The sequence below is a fragment of the Eutrigla gurnardus genome, assembly GCF_963514095.1.
Source record: "Eutrigla gurnardus genome assembly, chromosome: 5".
Classification (NCBI taxonomy): Eukaryota; Metazoa; Chordata; class Actinopteri; order Perciformes; family Triglidae; genus Eutrigla; species Eutrigla gurnardus.
In genome coordinates, this window is record NC_139919.1 from 18,367,810 (window position 1) to 18,387,746 (window position 19,937).

General features: G+C 43.1%; 1 protein-coding gene across 1 annotated transcript in view; it reads left to right on the forward strand.

Moving 5' to 3' along the window:
* Window positions 1–19,937, forward strand: part of drp2 (dystrophin related protein 2) — an 88,176-nt gene that overhangs the window by 19,899 nt on the left and 48,340 nt on the right. The window contains exons 2-3 of the mRNA XM_084009506.1: window positions 6,711–6,885; window positions 19,365–19,521. Coding sequence (XP_083865632.1) covers window positions 6,839–6,885; window positions 19,365–19,521 — 204 coding nt within the window. The 5' untranslated portion in view covers window positions 6,711–6,838. The remainder of the gene's footprint in view (window positions 1–6,710; window positions 6,886–19,364; window positions 19,522–19,937) is intronic.

Genomic DNA, 19,937 nt, shown 5'->3' on the forward strand with positions numbered 1-19,937 from the left:
ATAAAAAATAAAAAAGTAAATACAGACACCTGAGAACTCTACTTAAGTACAGTGACAAGGTATTTGTATTCCGTCCCATCTCTGTTTCTATTAATAATCAACCAAATTTAAGGAAACAGAATGAAAAGACATGCAAAAAATAAATAAATAAAATACGCAGCATTCAAATGTTGATGTAGAATTTGGAAATCGCCCTCATGAATGAAGCTTCCAACTATTCGGTACAGCCATAAAAGTGTCTCTTTGTTTATGATTTGTCGCTGTCCGCTGACGGGGTGCTGAATAAATATGCTTCGGCATATTGTAAAGGGAGGGAAGGGAACGAGGTCCTTGGGAACGAGGTCCTTGGGAATGAGGTCCTTGGGAACGAGGTCCTTTTGGAATGAGGTCCTAACGAGGTCCTAACGAGGACCCCATCGTCTGTCCCATCTACAACTCCGTGTGACTGTATTATAAGCAACTGCACTGATGACTGTGAGGGAAATTCCTATTTAATCATGTATTTCTGTGGGCAAATGGCTGTCTGTCCTCCATTTTTTTCACCAGGGGCGTCGCCAGACAAGCCCATTGATGCAGGATAAGACAATGACCCTTTGATCAAACACAACATCTGGGACACCTGGAACGGGGGCTGTAGGATGTCAGACCTGTATGTAAATTCAACTGCATTATAAGTGCCGACAGAAACAGTGACTCTTCAGTCATTCCTGTGTCTCACTGGGAATGGCTCATGCTGCAGCATTAAAAGATCTTCATATTTGGATATTATGTCTATTGGTATTTCATTGCCAAACTCTCACCTGCACTAGACTAAACTGGTATTTCAGTTGCAACAACATGACCTATTCCACTGTGGAGGAAAGCACTGCTGTGCGAGGAACACATAAATGTTGTGAGGAGGAAATACCTTCACTTTTCTCAGTTTATTGGCCAATAAGGCAGATGGCTGCACCACAAACACAACTCAAACCCTCACGGTGTAATATTTTCTGTTGATTGTCAGTCTTGCTGCTCTGGAAGCACTTCACTCACCGCGCAGTTGACGGAAGCATAACAATTGTTCACCTGATGCTAGAATCAACACTATGAGCATCCCATTATGTGTTTGAATAACACTTCCCCTCTTCCACCTCCAGCGGTAATGACGTTAATGTCACCTGGGCTCTTATTTCACCGACGAGCTCTCCCTTCAAACCTCATATTTTCTGGACAAAAATAATGGCGCCATGTAAATAGAAATAAATGTGTGGATGCCATGTTTGCTCCTGGGGGAAATTACTTTGTCATTGGAGCGATAATAAAGCAGGAAGGGTAATGAAATATGCGCTTGAAGGACAAAACACCGCGAGCGTGACAATGTGCGGTCGTGATGGGAGTACAGGAGGAAGACGGCAGGAAGAAGAGGGGGAAGCGAGACTCTCTCCTTTCTCCTGCTGTTCTGTTGCGGGCCCTCCAATCACAAATCACCGTGCCACATGTCTGCAGACAAATGGAGTCAAGTTTTGGGAATTGTGTTGCAATGTGTCAAGGGGGAATGGTAACAGTTTGACAGCTGCCCGGGCCCAGCAGGGGTGTGGAGGGTAGACCTGATGTAGTTTCTCTTACAGTAAGTCTACGATTTAATATGCGATACTGAAAAGTTCCTGTGTGTGTAAGTGTGTGTTGTGTCACTGGAGCTCCTCCAGTCCCTCCAGCAGTGTGTGACGGCTGCAGCTGTGAGGGGAAGCTCAGCTCGCTCATGCTGCATCAGCAGCAGAGAAGGGACGGAGAGCTCGAGGGTGTGTGTGCCCCCCCCCCCCCCCCCCCCCGCCTTCTAACTGGTGGCTGTTGAGGGGCTGTGGGACAGCAGGACGGAGCAGCAGGGAGGCAGTGGTCCAACCTTCACTAACCCCCATCAGGCACACAGCCAAGAGCACAGGACACACATCAACATCCCCCCCAACACACACACACACAGAGTACACTTGCACTGACTGTATTTACCAGCAGGCTTCCTGGACACTGATACTCTGACTCATTGATTGTTGGCCCTGGGATTTCGTTGTTGAAATTGAATCAGTGCTCGTCACATTCGGTGAAACCCAGCCGCTAAGTTCTGGGCGTCTGTGGCGGCGATCGCCAGTTCTTTTTTGGAGAATGCACGATGGGCTTTATCACTTCTGTTTAGTGTTTGTTATTGTGGGTGTAAATGCATTTCCAATCATTGTTGGCTTAAGCCTGCTGACAGAAGGACGTGTTCACAATTACAGTTTGAAATGTGTTCTATTTTAAATAAATGTGCGCACAAGCTAAAACGATCGTGAACCCATGGGACAATATTCAGTGTCCCCAGAGTATTCAGATTCTTAAAGAAATTTGGCAAAATTGCATTTTTTTTATTCTACGAACCCCTCACAAAACTTGATTTGGAAACACTATCTTCATATTGGTTATTTAAATGCTGGATTCCACGTCTTAATAATTACAATAAACTTGTGACATACAAAGGAAACATCAAGGGATCACCAACGTCCATAAGATGGATTCATCCTCCAGGCACCATTTACAAAATTCCCTGGCAAATCATCCAGTGGTTATTGAGACATTTCAGACTGACAGTCCGGCTCTGCTGTCCTTACAGCCCTGCTGCTAGCGTGACTGACAATCAAGAAATGCAGCAAAGTAACATTCAAAACTTTATATCTGTTAGCACAACCTTGCCTGACCTCCTGTCATTTCTTTTCATTCTACAAACGTCCTTGTTGTACCGTCACTGTGCTGCTGTGGCTTTGACCCCTGTGCTCCTTATTAACAATTGTGAATACTGTGGGAGCAGCAACGCAAGCCAGAACCATTAGTGCAGGTCTTTCTGTGCGCTGGGCACAGAGAGAGAGTGCGTGGGTCGGGGGACATCAGGCAGATGGCCTTTTATTCCCCTCAGTCTTGAGGAGGGGGGGCATGTAGGTGTGAGCAGGAATGTGCAAGGACAGAAGAGTCTTTGACTAAGAGAGACGTTTGCTTATTAGGTCACCCATCTCTCACCATGCCTGTGTCTGTCCTCCTCTGCCTCCCTCCCTCCATCTCGCTGCCTGTTTGTTCCTTATATCCCTCTCTGCATTCCCGACTTATATCTGGACCTATCTCCACCGAGCCAGTCAGCAGACAAGGTAAATCACGTCGACGCTCGGTTACCCTAGTGACAGGTTTAACAATGTGAGCGTGAGACCGGCATGGTAACGTCGCGGCGAGCTTAAGGTGCCCACTGCTCATTGTGAGAGAGCTGCGTTTTTTTCTGCAGAGCTCCAGTAATAAGAGTGAAATCCTAGCTATCTTATAGCGTCTCAGTGATATTTTAGCTCCGGTCTTGATTCCTTCAGATTAATATCAACATGTAGACACGGTGTGGTGGCGCAGTGGCTTTGATGCTTGTGATGCTTTATCTGCACAGTTGAACTGTCTCTTCTCTTGTGCTCTGAAATCCAGCAGAGCTCTGTTTTATCTTTTATCATCTTCAACTGCTTTGATTTGAAATGTGCGTATTGTCCAGAAAATGGTCCAGGTTGCAGTTATATATTACAAAAGATATATATATATATATATATATATATAATAAGCATTGAGCTGATTTCTGTAAGAAACACTCATGGGTACATGGAGGTGAGGGCTGTATAGCAGCAAGAGGAATATTGTCTGTGTCACTTTGTGGCATGTCAGTGAAATCTCTGCTGGTTTTTCTGTGTCTTCGGAAAACATGCAGTGCTGTGCGCCCCACTGAGCAACGCCACATCCGATCAAGGCCGTAAATAATGCATGTTTAAAGCTTGACTCGTGTTTTTGAAGCTTAAAGCGGGAGACAGGACCACCTAAAAGCGTGGCACTGTGGGCCGACTCCTGCCTGCATGATGCAGATGTGAGATAATAATGTGATGGCTTTTAATGTGAACAAATTTGAACATTTATTTTTAAATATTTAAGCAACTTTATAAATGCTTTCCTCCACAATGATGTGTGTGTTTTTGTTGTAGCGTTAGCTTTGGTGGTAGCAATCAGAGGAAGGGAAATTGAAGGAGAGATCCGAGTCCGCCGACAGCCTCCGTCTGTCACTCGGTTTCCTCTTCACTCCAGAAACAAAGCTCTCTTGGAGCTGTCTCTCACCTGCGGGGGATCCTCTTGGTGTTGGCTGTTGATGATTGTCATTGTTCAACTCCATTTCACATGTTGAGGGGGCAGCTTTCCAAAGCAAACAAACAATCATGCTGCCATCCGGCTCCTAAACATCGCCGTGTCATGTGGAGCCTCCGTTGCTGCCTCATTTCCATCTTTTACTCACAAACGCAGCAGTGAAGTGAATCTCCACACAGAACATAAAGGCATTTTAGTTGTTGATTACCAGTGAAGAGAGAGAGCAGGACAGAGTGGGAGAGATGTGCTGATTCATACGGCGTTCACCTGCGTTAACAGAAGCTGTCTGAGGAAGAAACGGGAGGGAAGCCGAGAGATAACAGGAGACAGGAGTGGGAACGAGATGGGGATGATTCATGTGGAACTGGGGGGGAAATGGTAATCTGGCCAACCTGAACTGAGGTGGCCTGTAGAACAAACTAAAAAGGAAGAGAGACGACTGATGTTAGGAGGAGGGAAATGAGTGAGGATGAAGATAAAGAATGAGATGAGTACACTGAAAGTCCTTTCTTTGCTCTCACTGGGGAGTCGTTCACTCAAATGTCCACACAAAAGTTCTTTCTTCCCGGTTCATTTGGGGCTCGATTTGTTTTTGACAAACCACCTGAGCTCGAGAGCTGAGACCTCAAAGGGAAGAAGGAAGTTAACCCTTTAATGACTGGAAGATGTTTTCATTTCATTCATTTTGACTGGCACTAACTGTGTGTGTGTGTGTGTGTGTGTGTGTGTGTGTGTGTGTGTGTGTGTGTGTGTGTGTGTGTGTGTGTGTGTGTGTGTGTGTGTGTGTGTGTGTGTGTGTGTGTGTGTGTGTGTGTGTGTGTGAGATTTGCCAAGGATTGATGGCTGACTGCTGCTGTGAAGGTTGGAGGTTGAGTCTTGCTGCAGGGAAGAATCGGATTGACCAGTCTTAAAAAATGTATGTGATAAGAGCCTTCTGACGAGGCACAAGTGAAGCTCCTTCTTCCAGTGTGTGTGTGTGTGGTAGTGTGTGTTATCAGGCTGATGGTGTTAGCTGAGAGGCCCAGCTGCTGCTGAGGTAAAGGTTGTGAAATTAACGGAACAGACAGGAAGCCTCTGACAGCCCAGTGACCAAACACAAGATTTTTCCCGACCTGTGAACCGAGGAAAGCTTTTTCTGCCACTTACTACAGTACGTGTGTGTGTGTGTGTGTGCCTGTGCTGCCTCCTTGATATGTTTTCCCCCCACAGCTCCATCAAGGGGATTGCACCTCTTCACGTCTAGCCTCATATGCCCCCTCACTCTAAAAGTCTGTGAGAAAAGAGGCTTTTTGTCTGCGTTTGTTTCCTCGAGTTTAATGGAATGGAATAATGGGATGAAACTGCCGGCGTCTCACGATTCAGCTTTTCAATCTTACACACAGGACACAGTTATTCAATTTGAGTCCGATCTGTTGGACTAGACTTCTTGTGTTCGTGGGGCTTCTTCACATTTTTGCCCTACGCTTTCTCGTTCAGGAGATTTTGACTTATTCAATATTAGAAATGCAGGTTCTGCCCTGAACAGATCAAGCATCTGTTCCCTGACTTAAACCTACATTAACAGATTTTTTTGGCTACTTGGAGACAGCAGAATAGAGCTGTAAGCACAGTACTTGACATTTATTATATTCATATCCAGCAGTGATGGATCAACATTACCATCCTTTTAGTCATGTTTCTGGTAACCTCCTGAATGCAGGTCTGTTGTTCTTTGGCTACGAGTGACGCCGCTGCACCTTTTGAAGGAATAGTTGACATTTTGGACTAAGCTTCAAGGCAGGCAGCAGGGGACTGTGTAGGCCCAGCTGGCACGCATGAGGAGTCCCAGATGGATTTTCAAAAAGATGTTTTATCTACCCCAAAAAGTGGAATTAAGTCTGGCTGTGATTACCTAACATGAACTGAGTAGAACTCAAAAGAGCAAACTGACCTAACAATTACAAAAACAACAATCAGTATAAATATGAATAGCACATAAACCCTCAGAATATCATTATCACACTTCTGTATGGATTAAACCGATTAGTGAGCCTTAGGCTCGCTGGTAGGTGTTGTTGTTACCTTTGGACTGAGCTGTAAGCTCTCCCTCATTTGCAGTCTCTGTGCTGAACTTATATTAACCCTACAGATATACGGGTGTATCAGTCTCTTCGTGTAACACTTGGCAAGAAAGCAAATAAGCTCATTTCTAAAATGTTGAACTCATTTAGAGCTGCTGTCAATGAGGCGGTTGTTAATGATATTTCTGCTTGTCGAAAATCCATTTTCTGGGGAAAAAACGTGTTTTCAGATTGGTTTCACATTATGTGCTCAAAAGTAAAAGTGGTAAAAGCAATTAAGTACGGGACAATCCCAACTAGAACTGTGCTACAGTATGTGTCTCTCAATGTGAGGGGGAGCATTCAAGGAGCTTTACTCTGTCATGAGAGTGAGTTTGATGGTTTATCAGACCCTCATCTGCTTTAAATATCAGAACAAATGATTCATTACCTGCAGGCTCAACTAAAAATGAATAATGCGATACTCACCTGGGTGTTTCTTATCCTCAGCTGCAGGGCGGCCCTCGTGGCCGGGATGCCACTGTGTGCCGTGCCAATCCACAGTGGACGGTGAGGGGCAGGAGGAGGGGACCGAGTGCAGGAGACTAAGAGGAGGCGGCCCGCACCCAACCGGAGAAATGAACCTCTGCTGGAACGAGATCAAACGCAAGTCCCACAACATCCGGTAAGAGGACTTTAATAGCGGCGTTTATTGTAAAGGTCTGGATGCTTTTTGTATCAGAGAGAGACGAGAATGTATTTCTACTGAGAAGTTGTAGAAACTGACTTTGTCAGGGTGCAGATAGTTGTTCTGGGTCTTCTTTGGCACAACACTGAACCCCTTCAGTGCTCATTGTTCCTGAAGGCCGTGCATATGAACATTAGTTCACATCCTGATGAGCAGTTTGGCACATTGTGTGACAGCTGCAGCCATCAGCGTATGAATGTGTGTATGAATGTGGAGTGTAATGAGCTGGTCAGAGGACTAGAGAGGCGATATATAAATGAAAGTCCATTTCACTAATAAAAGCCTTTATTTAGGTGAATCTCTTGGATTTTGGCTCAACTAAAGTCATCATTCTATACAGACTCTTAATTGCAGCGGAATATTTTTTGCATTTCTACCTGAATGTTATTGTACTTTTAATTATCGGTGCAGTCGTCCTTCTGTGTTTGAATCTGGGGAGACATTATGCTAAAATGTGTGCGTTTAAGTCACACGGGGACATAAAGCCTAATGATGTTTAACATCTATATAAATATTGTCTCCTATTTTATTATTTTTCCATTCTCCTCCGAGAATGCCATCCACAGTCAGTTCTCAGGCAATTAAAAACATATTGTCTAATAATGGGCTGTCACACAATAATGCATATTCCGGTGCTCCTTCCAGTCAGCTATTTAATTATTGATATAATATGTGTTAATACTTTCATTGCATGAGTTACACTCGAGAGGTTTTGCCAAAGCAAATCAATTAGACGGGACTTTGTGCTTATATTGCTTAATTGGAAACTTGCCGCATCATTTCTGTTCCTCCAATTCAACTGGCATCCTGTTTAGACAATTGGCCCCTTAATTGCTTACTTGACCCTGATGTATCTCGGACGAAGGAGGGGGAGGTTGCCTGTGAAATTGGTTAAGACAGTTTCCCCTGCAGTCCTGCGTAATGAGATCACTATGGATGGCCTGTAGTGGATGTTTATACCAGCGCCGCACTGACTTCATCAGTCGGAGAGAGAAAGGGATGAATAAAGGAGTTGATGGAGAGAGAGAGGGAGAGCAGACAGCTGGTATTAAATCATCACAGAGGAGAGACAGAATGCAGGGAAATGGGAAGAGGGGGGGAAGAAGAGTATACGAATGAATGAATGAGAAAGAGCTTCTCTGAATAGCTGTCTAACCTTGAGGGTGAGTGCTGTCCAGAGGAAACGAGTGACAGCGTTTATTGCCAGCGGCTGGACAAGTGCAGATGACTGGCTTTATAATGGTCTGCCTGGCATTGATTGACAGGTGGCTAAGGCTCTGTTCCAAGTCATGGCTGCTTCCGTCGATCCTTTAAACTGTCGTATATGAGACCCTATACTGTACCTTGACCGGATTTAAATTAAATTTGCTCTGTGGTACTCTGGTGAGCGACTCACTTCTTAACAGGAGTCACAGGGTTGTGTCGGAGTTGGCTATCGGGCTTGAGCCCCAGTAAGCCCCCTGCCATTATCTGCCTCTATTGTACTTTAACTGGCTTTTATCGTCTGAAGTTAGAGACAAAAATTTGTGGTCAAGGATTTTCCTTTTTACTGAAACGGAAATGGCTAAAAACAGTCACATCCAATGACAAGGATAGCCCATAAAACAGAATTTGTTCACAGGCCTATAAACAAATGAAGACATACACATCATCATAGTGATGGAATTATAGAATACTGCCCTATTTTGTTTGTAATTTCTGGGGTTAATGCATGTATTTAAAAATTGACTGATCTGGATGTGGATTACCATGGCAACGGGTTGCAGCTTCAACGACTGGAAGCATCAGGGTCAGCCTTACATTGCCATCCCTATAGTGTCACGTTGCTAGCACAGGAAAATAGTAATCCCTCCTCCAAAGTTTGCCACGGATGTGAAAAAACATCCAGACTACTTCAAATAAGGAGTAAATTGCGCACAGAATGCATTTCCTTGAATGTTTACAGAAGGCAGAGGCACAGAGAATTTATCAGCGTGACACAGTGTCGTCCAGCTAATTGGACTCAGTGCTGATAACAGGAGGTTAGGAAGTTGATCACTGTTTTGGCATCTTGTATGGAAAGTAGGCAAACGTTGTTAGACTGTAAGCCTGCTGTGTAGCATGTGCTACTGACTGGCTTTGATGCCTTTGGCAGAAATAAATATAATGCTGTTCTTATTGCTTTTGTTTTGTGCTATATCAGGTTGTGGTTTAATATCTTCCACAGGACTGAGATAGAAGCACCATACAAGTAGACCGCAACATCGTCTCATCATCTCATAATCACCCCTGAATGATTATGAATATATATATAAAAGAGACATTTATTACTGCAAGCTTATTGCTGAGGACATTCAGCCATCCGTAACTATTGTGTAAGAAAATATAGTTTGAGAGTTGTTTCATTGAGTTTAAGCTCACTCAGAGAGTTATGGCTCTGGCAATTCCCTCAATGGACAATCAGGGAATTATTTGGCATTACTTTCTCATTCCTTTGTTTGTGTTTGCCTGGAGTGTACACCAATCTCAACACATTTCAAAGGAGAATATAAAGCGTATGACAACTCCTTCCAGTTAGTCTAAGCTGATCAGCTGCTGCTGTTGCTTGTTCTTCAAAGTGGTATCGATCCTCTCTTCTTGGCAAGGTGAACCGTGCACAGTTCCCGAAAAAAATGTTGGACTTTTCCTTTAAACTCCGCTAAATGGGGTGCACTCATCAGTGTAATTTGTGACTGATCTCCAGCTGAGCATATGGTATTGTTCGCAAATGTTATTAAGACGTATTTCCACTGAGACCAGCTGTACTGCATATTATGGCGGTCGAGCACGCGACAGCTTGATGCTGAATCATCACAAAACTCCCCCCAGTGTAGTAGTAGAGCAGCGCGGAGCACGTCGTCAGTTAAAGGTATGACTTTTTCCTCATGTAGTTGATTACAGTCGACCCCGTGGGTGACAATATGAGGCATTGTTTAGCTTTGGACCGCTGCCACATGGTGAGGGGCCCACAGCGCCGCTCTGCAGGGAATGCCCGCTGACGTTGGTGTGGGCGTCTCGGTGGCATGTTATGAATGTATTTGCCGCATGGCTCGGATAACTGCAGCGAGCCAGCCGCCCACACTCCGCGTCTGTCTGAGGGCAAGAGGAGAGTTTGTTTTTGTCTCGGCCTGTTTTTGTCATTCCAACAATGTCCCCTATTTCTATTCACAAGTCGAGATATCTGTTGATACACTCCTCATTCAAGGTCTCTTATTCTTATTCACATTCTCATTCAGTCTTTATAATTTTTTTTCTCTTCCATCTTTTTTTCCTCTGGTCTGTGCTCGCAATTTTTTCTTGTTCTTATCCAGCCTCCTCCTCTATCTTTCTCCTCCTTCTTTCTTGGTTAGTGCCCCCCACAGGCAGCCTGGGCTCAGTGCAAATGCCCTTTGGTGGTTCTTTGCTCCACTTTGCCTATATCGCTCTCAGGGAATATAGTAATGCCTGCGGGACTTACTTAGCACCAGTTAAATGTACGTGTTAATGATAATTCTATTGTTCAAGGAGGCTTCGTGATGTCCTGACTGACAGCGTCATCAAAGAATCATAGCACCCACCCTCAGGTTCCCTCACAACGCTGGTGTGTCGTCAGGTTTGCTGTAGTTCGTACTGTTAGCCCGGTTAGCACCGTTAGTTATGAGCTGCCACTATTTAAAGAGCTGTTGAGAGGCATTTGAAATACTCCCACTCGTGTATTTTGTGCTTTAAATTATAAAACAATCCAATGGGGAATGAACCATGAACAATTAGATCAATTCCCACTGTTCCCCTGTCAGGTAGTCATGCACAGATTCAAGACAATGTTGGACTCTTGCAAGGCTGAAGTGTCTCTTTGACTAGAGGAACATCAGGTTCTGTGCACACACTGTACCCAGTCATGCCGAATGGTTTATATGGAGCAAATCAAATCCCCAAAGGAGAGAAAGCATCATGTTTGCTGGAACCGAAAAGAACTACGACGGCTCAAGAACTGGGAACGGCTCCGTTTACAGACAAACTAAAACCTGCATGTGGGTCAGTGGAGGACAAGTCAGTTAAAAGCCTGGATCCTGATTCTTTTGATCAGACAAAGTCTGCATTGCTTTTTGTGTTTCATCGTCATAATTGACTTGTTGTAAATAGGCATTTTTTACCGCTGTGTTTAATCGCTACTGACCTTTTAATGGCCCCATAAAACAACAAGTATAACACCCGGCAATTTGGTTATTGCCGGGTGTTAATCAACCGTTTCAGGCAGCAGGGTCCCATCTTGAGTTTTGATTTTTAGGATAAATTTGAGTCTTTAGACATTCCCCTGTACATGCACCTACACACAGTCGGATGACTAAGAATTCTAAGTAGAAAGAACAATCGCCCTTCTCTGATTTTGTATTCTTGTGTTGCCATTATGTTAATCATGGATTTTGAAAACAGGGTTCACGAAGAGAAAACTATTTAAATCTAAACTTCTACCAGTGAATCACCAAAACATTATTGGCCCCCTGCGGCCCAAGGTTTCACACAGTCTGAACTCCGGTTGTTGAAAATGTAATGATTTTGTTTGTTAAAAAATAATGATTGTGATGGCTGGAGGCAAATATGGCACACTGTTTCATGGGATAATGAGTTCATATTAACTTGTGCACTCCATATTGATGTCAAAGACTAACTAGCGATGGTTCGAGTGTGTATCTGCTACCGCTTTTTGAGGGTCTCAGTGGCCAAGACGGTATTATACTTAATATAATTCACCTTCTGGCCAGCAGCTTATTTATTGCTTATCATTTCTTCAGCTTCCTCTCACAACACTTTGTTTCTCTCTGCTTCGTACTCCTCTATTTAGGGGGCATTATAAACAATGATGCTTTATGTACAAAGTTGCATTAATTTAAACAACTGCAGCCAAATATTAATATGTAAAGGGAATGTTATGTCTAAAGCAATGTGATGAAATAAGCAGAGGCATTTACAACACAAGGTCTCAAGGCTAACTATGGAATCGAACACACAAATATAGCCTCCGTCTGTCACTACATTAATGAACTAATTATTCAGAATTAATTAAGAATTAAATATACATTAAAATTTGGCAAATGGGCAAAGTATGAAGGCAAATAATTACTGCATGCCAGTCCCTACACAAAGATAAAAAAAAAACCCTGACACATTGTGTTCATTATGAGAGGAAGAAAATAATAAATGTCGAGCAGAAAAAAAGAGTTCCTGCTTAACTCACTGAAAAGAAATTATAACTGAATATGTTGACATTGGGAGCTCTGCTGTTATTTATAATTATAATAATTGTGAGATTGACATCAGCAGCAGTGGCAACGACATTAATAGTCAAAAGGATAATTACTTTTTCCTTATTTGGTAAAGGGCTTGCTAGTTATTTGAGAGAGCCATTGTTATCCCAAAAACTGATCAGCAGTGTCTATCCCGATCCCCTAAACCCCCGATGGCCTCAATAATACCAGTCTTGAAACTCTCCTCAATAAGTCAATGTGTAGTTTGACTCTGTCATGCATGATTATAAACATTTATACCGACTTTTATAAAGCCTTAGAAATACATTATAATGTGTTATAAATGTGCTTATGATGCATTATAACCTTCATAGAAAGTGTTACCAGCTAGGGCACGGACCAATGAAGGGTTCTTCATTGCAAGGAGAGCAAAGACGCAGCTAAGGGCTTTGCTTCACAGGAAAGACCTCCCAACGAGGTTGATTGACAGATGGTTCATCCGATCACCTGCCAAGTAGTGTCTGAAAGTGCCTGCCATTTCCCAAACTGCTTCCAATGACGACTTCTCAGATGGTTCTGTGTAACAAACCATCTGGTTGGTTCAGCGGGAGATGAGCATAGGCTGGTGGTCACAAATAGCTGCTATTAGCGTGCTGTCTCAAGTTATAGTAGAAATAGTGGGCTTCTATGTTGGGTAAGAATGGAAATGAGCCACTCAAACAACGTGAATTGATGTATTTTCCTATAAAAATATCAACATAACAGGTAAAAAAAAAATATATAGGAGGCTGAATCGAGGTTTCATCAAAGGTTTTCGTTGGTTAGAAGTAACAACTCACCGGAATTACATTTTAAAATACGTTATTTTGTCCATGGCGTTTGGGTTACTACTGCTGCTAGAGGGCTTTGTCACTTGAACATAAACATATATGGTTTTGCGACACTTATATTTTATTCCAGCCAACAAATAGTGGTCACCAACCGTTGGACACAAAGTCAGGACGTCCCTGTCCACACCTCAAGCAGTGTGAGATTTTTATTTCCTTGTCTGATACATTTACACCACGAGGGAGGCGCTGAATCGGCGCAATAATTCTAAACACTCTTTCCAATATAAATGGTGATAAACATGAAGATCCATTTGTCCATGTGAACACAAAAACACTCCCTCATACACGCAATAAAAAGGAACAATGATACAGGTGGAAAACATCGACACTCACACAAGAGAAACTCATGGACACAATAAAACACACACACAGTACACTGTGTTGGTGGACACACATCTATATTTCTGCATTTGTATTTGGCAGAACAATTCAAATGGTCTCCACGCGCCGCTGCGCTCGTCTTCAGCTATACATGAATCACATAAACCGGACACAATGGCATGTCTGTGCTCACTGTGTGCACTGTATGAGTCTCTATATACGTCACAAAAGTAATTGAGATTCTGTAAACTGTTTTCTAAGTATGAGTACATGGAAGAGTGCATGAATCACACAGGGGATTTTTGCATGTGGGTTAATTATAGCAGCGAGTCACTTTGCTCCAGAGGAGGACGAGCTTGTTCTTATTAAGAAGGTTCCCTTTCTGCTCTTAAAGCGACACAAGATTTTTTTTTTTTTTACTATAGCATCATAATCAGTTTTCTTAAAGGAAAACAGGATTTTTTTTAAATTTGCTTTACTTCTAAATAATTCTGAAACTTTCCGTTAGAGTGAATCGAGAGAAGGCTGGATTCACCAGCTTTATTTTTAGGCCAGATGGTTTTCTGATTTAATGTCCCATGGTTTTTAGTGAAATTTGCAGGTGATTTTTTCATTGCTTTTTCTTACTTTCAATCATGATTTCTAACCCTGTGTTGTCATTTGGAGCTACAAGCAAAAAAAAAAAAATCATTAGTGGTAACCAATCTGCTGCAGGAGCGGGCATGAGCAGCTGTAAACCTTTAAACGTCTACAGTATATTGGGCGCCAGTGGCTCTTGTTACTCAGCAAATGTGTTTCCCACAAATCTCAGTAAGGTGGCTCTTTAGCTCTTTAAGCTTTAGGCAAAGCATCCGAAGAATCAGTAAACTCCTCCACCGCAAGAGAGGTCCCTGAATGCATCACACACACACACACACACACACACACACACACACACACACACACACACACACACACACCCTACAGTGCAGAATGAGACCCAGGGAAAGTTGGCAAACACCAACGTGCTGATCGCACTTAATTATCACGCCACATGATTTATTTGTATAGAAGTTAAAATCTTTCAGCCGCCCACCGCTGCCAATTAACACCAAAAAAATGTATAAAGGATTTGTTTCAAGATTGCTTGCTTATACCATTCATTATTCATGTTTTTAAATATATATCATTATCATTATTGTATTATTTTAACTCTTATTTTTCTAGATATTTGCCTAAAAATCCAGTATCAGTGGGACTACATTTTTTTTTTTTAATTTGGTAATATGAAACTTCTTCTTTACACCTAAAATAAATGTTACCTAAACCAGACAATCTGGGATTGTTGTTGACTTCTGCATCTACTTCACATTAAAAGCTTTCCAGTGGGCTGCCAGTAGAAAGCCTTTAATGTGAAGCAGCAACAGGGAGGTTTTAATTTGCATTGAGATTACTGTAGAGTAAACAGGAAATCACTGAACCAAATGGTGGCATAATCCTGCCAGTTTAACGGTGGAACATCTCTGTCCTAACATTTTATACAGCAGAGGGAGGCGGAATAAAAGTGCAACAGAGCTCACCTTGAACAGGCTGTGTGAAATGGGCTGCGGTGACTTCTGTGATTTGGTGGGTTGAGGTGTACAGTGTTGGTGGAAGAATTACTTTCTTCACACAGTTTGGTTCTTCGCTGAAATGTGATGGAGTGAGTTGAGTTGGTGCAAGCCCTCTCGATTTTTTTTATGTTTTTCTTCTGATCTGATTTTCTAACCTGACCGGCCAGATGGCTTGTTACACAGAACCATTTGAGAAGCCATCATTTCACGCTGTTTGGAAAATGTCAGGCACTTTCAAAAAAGTACTCGGTAGGTGATTGGACAAACCATCTGTCAATCAAAACGTGAGATTGTGAAAATAAACCTTCCATGGAGAAATGCTCTCCTGTAAGTGCAGAAATATTCCCCGGTACTGATACAACATCTGTTATTGCAGCAAGCTGCTATTATCATTTTAAGATCTAGCTTTCATGCGGTATTATCTGCCCTTGGAATTCCTGTGCCACTTCCATGTTGGTGACACAATGCAATGCAACTACTATGCAACACAACGCAACACAACAGAAAGCCTGGTTCTACTTCTTTCTCGTTGCATTGGTGAAGTCTCTGCGTCACCAAACCTGAACCTCATGCTAAATAAAACTAGGTAAGACGCAATAAACGTGTCTCATCTTAGGGTACTTTGATTTAAACCTTTACAGTGTGGCATCCCTAGAGATTAAAAATGTATATATACACCCCTTTGAATTCATTCCCTTTCAACTAAATGCAGCGCTGCTGTGTCAACTTGGCCCATCACGCAGCTTCACACTTTTTTTTTTTTTTGCACTCTGCAATGGAGAGACAAAGAGAGGAAGAAGAGGGAGATAGGAACGGACTGTGCTCAAAGCTTCTTTGGGCCTGGAGGCAACACACTAACTGGCTCCTTTCTCCTAAAACAGCAGAAACGCCGCTCCTATCTCCTATGCATTAATTAATCATCGAACCGAGCATTAAGCCTCTCGCTGTAATCTCTCTGACTGATTGGGGAGTTGGATTTCTGTTTGACCACGTTCTTTACTTTGGATGTTAACTTTCAAGAAGTGTGGTGATACATCTAATTACCATGCAACAGAGTTATCCCCACTCTGAGCACATCGAATTACTCTGAATACAAAACTCAAGGTTTGCTAAACAGCACCATCATTTATATTTACACCTAAAAACATTGTGATTCTGAGCCACACACGTGGAGCTGATAGCGGTTCAGTTCTCAAGGACACATTGTTCTGATTATCCACGTTCACCACAAAGGCTGGTCCCTCTATTGTGGGGTTGCATATTTGGTCAGGTATGGTTCCTTTGCTGATCTAATCCAGGGAGTGACAAAGTCTACAGTGTTTATTACAATGTCTTTATTTTCTGAGTTTATCATCTCATCCCGTTCCTTGGTGAGATTTGTTTGTGATGCCAACAGGAGCGTCGAGTGTATCTGCCATGCACTCGAGCCGTTAGCCGTTTCCCACTGACCTTTACTGAGGTATTGACATTCATGAGCCCCTAATCTTAATCTTAAAGGATAAATCTGGTGATATTTCACTTATTCCCAACAAATCCCATGAAAAGACAATGATGAGCTCATCCCGTTAATAATTATTGTTTGCATATCCAAGGCTTCATATGGGTTATTCCTCTGTGACAGAGCTCCATTGTCGTCATAGAAAATAGACCCAACAAATGCACTTTATACATTATCTGCACAAGTTTGACTCCTGTGTGTTTTCTGATGTGGTACACTGGGGAGTTATCGCATACCTTTGGTCTTAGCTTTTATATAATGTAAATGTAAGGTGCTGCTCATAGCGATAAACACACATTCATCTGTCCCTCAGCTCTGTGGACCGTTTTAACATCTATCAGCTCATTGTTTTTGGTTTCTGACACAAAGATAGAGGAGCACACACACCTTACCTGTTTCCAATAAGCACACACTCAAAATCCCTGCCATCTCCTCATCTAACACAACTTTAATTGATATCATGATGTTTCTACTGGATAGAAAATAGCTTCAGCAGCCTCCTACATTGGCAAACCTTCTCCTGGCTTCCCCCAGTTTAGGGAGCTGTTCTTGGCAGCAGCCGCCATGTGACGATGTTTCCATTACAGTGCTGGCGTTGCACTATTTGTCTCAGCCTCTCTGTGTAATGGAAGCAGCAGTGATGGGTGTAAATGTGAGCTACAGTTTGTGTGTGTTTCTGCGTGTCAATCAGAGGTCTGCTCTGTGCTTCGAAGCGTTATGAAACGTCTCTGCCAAAGTGCCAGGGTCATCCTTTTGATGGATGGCCTTACTCAGACGGGTCTGGTTCGCTCTGATTTGAGTCAGAAGCCTTTCATTCATTCATGCTTCTCTGTGTGTGTGTGTGTGTTGGATTTACGCCTGCTATGGACGTAGAGTCACTTCTGTAGGGGCCAAAGAAAAACCGGTTCCTCTCTGATTCAATTACGGCAGCAAGCTGAGCTGGAGGTGCGGCAGGAGGCTCGGGGACAGCACGGTCCGCTTCACACAGGTTCCCCGACACGGCGTTGAACAACGAGGCCCATCAATTCTGAAATGTCCACTTACAAGCTTGATTTCACCTTTCTGTCTTTTCCTCCTTAAAGTCTGAGCTTTTCCCACCCCACATGCCGACCGGCGTTCCCTGACGTGACAACTAATCTCTAATGTGTCAGAACTCATCTGTGCCAAAATGGTTTGCAGGAAATTGCCTGGCGGTCGCTAACGTGACAAGCTGACGGCGGCACGCAAAATGACGTGGGCTGTGAGAGTTTTCTTGGACCCCCACACGGGATTCACATACGTTTCCCTTATGTTTTGCAAAATTATGATTATGGTGTTTGACTGCATTCAGACTCCTTCAATCTTATAGTGTTGACCCTGACGACCCGAAATCAGTCCATGTTTGCATGTTCACTCTGATTTAAAGTGGGGAGCTGATCAGACTATCATTTTTTTCTTCTTTTTTCCACTCGTGCTGTAGCTACCAATCATCATCGCTGATGTGATGGTACTGGCAAATTGTAGATGTGCACAAATAATGATATTTAAGTGCTGGCTTCTGGTGTGTAATTGAAACACCGGGATGCTTTCACACCGCGTTCCTCTCAGCCCTCTAGTGCCAGCTGTGCCACTGATGAGCAGAGGTTTCCCTCAGACGTCTCTCATGCTGCTGGCAGGTGGCAAGCACATACATTCTCTGTTATTTGTTCCTGGAATACGCCAACAAACCAGCAGCAACATCAACCATCACCATCTCATATGCGCCACAAAATCCAGTGCAGTTTAACGCCGTTAGTGTTAGTTAGATAAAGATGTTAGTGGCCTGTATTCTGGATCTCTGCAATGCATGTGATGATTATATCTTACCCCTCAAACTTCTTGGTAATTATTGAAGCAATGGTGCCCTGATTTGTACCAGAGGGAAACGATCCTCACCGCTTCATTGTTGACTCATTTCGATGACTCAGACATGACGAAGAACGATGTCTTTATGAAATTGTTCTTGTATTGCAATGTAGAGCTGGTGAGTAATGTTAGTAATTATAATAATTGCAGAAATGCGTTTTAATTGTTGATTAATTGCCACTTACCATCATTAACAGCCCATTCTTATTCAAATATCAGTGATGACGATGCTAAAACACAGTGCTCAGATATCAGCACTGTCATGTAAAATGAGTGGATTGCAATAGATTCAAATCCTATGTTTTATATCTTGATGAACTTTTAAGTTTTGGATATTAACAAAGCTTATACTGTGTTGTAAATACAGACGAAATCTTTTTTACTGTCAGAGGAAAAAATCATGGTTTCACTGTCTTCATGATTATCAATCAGAATACCAATATAATGAATTAAAGAATTGATTATCAGAGCGGCAGCCCGTCCCACAGTCCTCCTCAGCTGCAAATATGATTTCCCCGGAGAAGTAAACAATAACACGTTGTGATCTACTCCCATACAAATTGAAACTGTTTAGCTTACATACTGGCTTGTCGTCCAAAATACTCCCACACTGCCGATTTCAGACTCTTTATGGCGGTTATAAGACGCTTCCCTTTGACGTTTTTATAGCTCCTCTTCTCAATGCTTAAGCTGAGTGGTACGACTCACAAAAACATACTGGCGCACATACAGGTGTTACTTGACTCACCCAACAGTAGATTTCACCGAGACTCGCTTTCAAGGGGCAACAATGCAGGAATCAGGACACCACGGATATTGTTGCTTCTACAATTCTTACAGTTGTGACTGTTATGTGACCAATCCCGACATCTCTAGCTGTGACCGAATATAATCTGCAGCATTTAGTTGCTGAGCTAACACTGTGTGTGTGTGTGTGTGTGTGTGTGTGTGTGTTTATTTGTGTGTGTGTGTGTGTGTGTGTTGGCAGGGTGCGGCTAGAGGCCTTCTCCGACAACAGCGGAAAGCTGCAGCTCTCTCTGCAGGAGATCATAGAATGGCTGACAGCCAAGGACGAGGAGTTGTCGGAGCAGCTGCCCATAGGGGGCGACGTGGGAGCCGTCCAGCACCAGAGGGAGTTCCACCAGGTAATGTGAACGCCGACACCTTTTTATAGTGCAAATATTACACCGCCAGTACAAACACTGATGGGATGGGAGTGTTTATTCTGCCCAAGGGTAAATCAATTTCCACAGTATGTCTATTATACAAAAACACACACTTCATCAGATAAAGGGAGTCAGCATTGTGTGTGTGTGTGCAGCAGAGGGGACGAGGCTCCTGCTACGGTACAGAGCGCCCGGTCAGCACCCATGTGGGGAGCAGTATGAAAATCATATTGAGGGTGTGCCCGGGGTCATCTGCTGTGATCTGTGCAATGTGATGGCTCTGTCATTGAGATGTGAGAAGCTGGGGGTTGTGATTTTTTTTTGTCGTGGGTGTTAAGTGACTGAATTGACACACAGTGAAGTGTGGAGTAACGTGAGGAGCAGTGGTGTATATA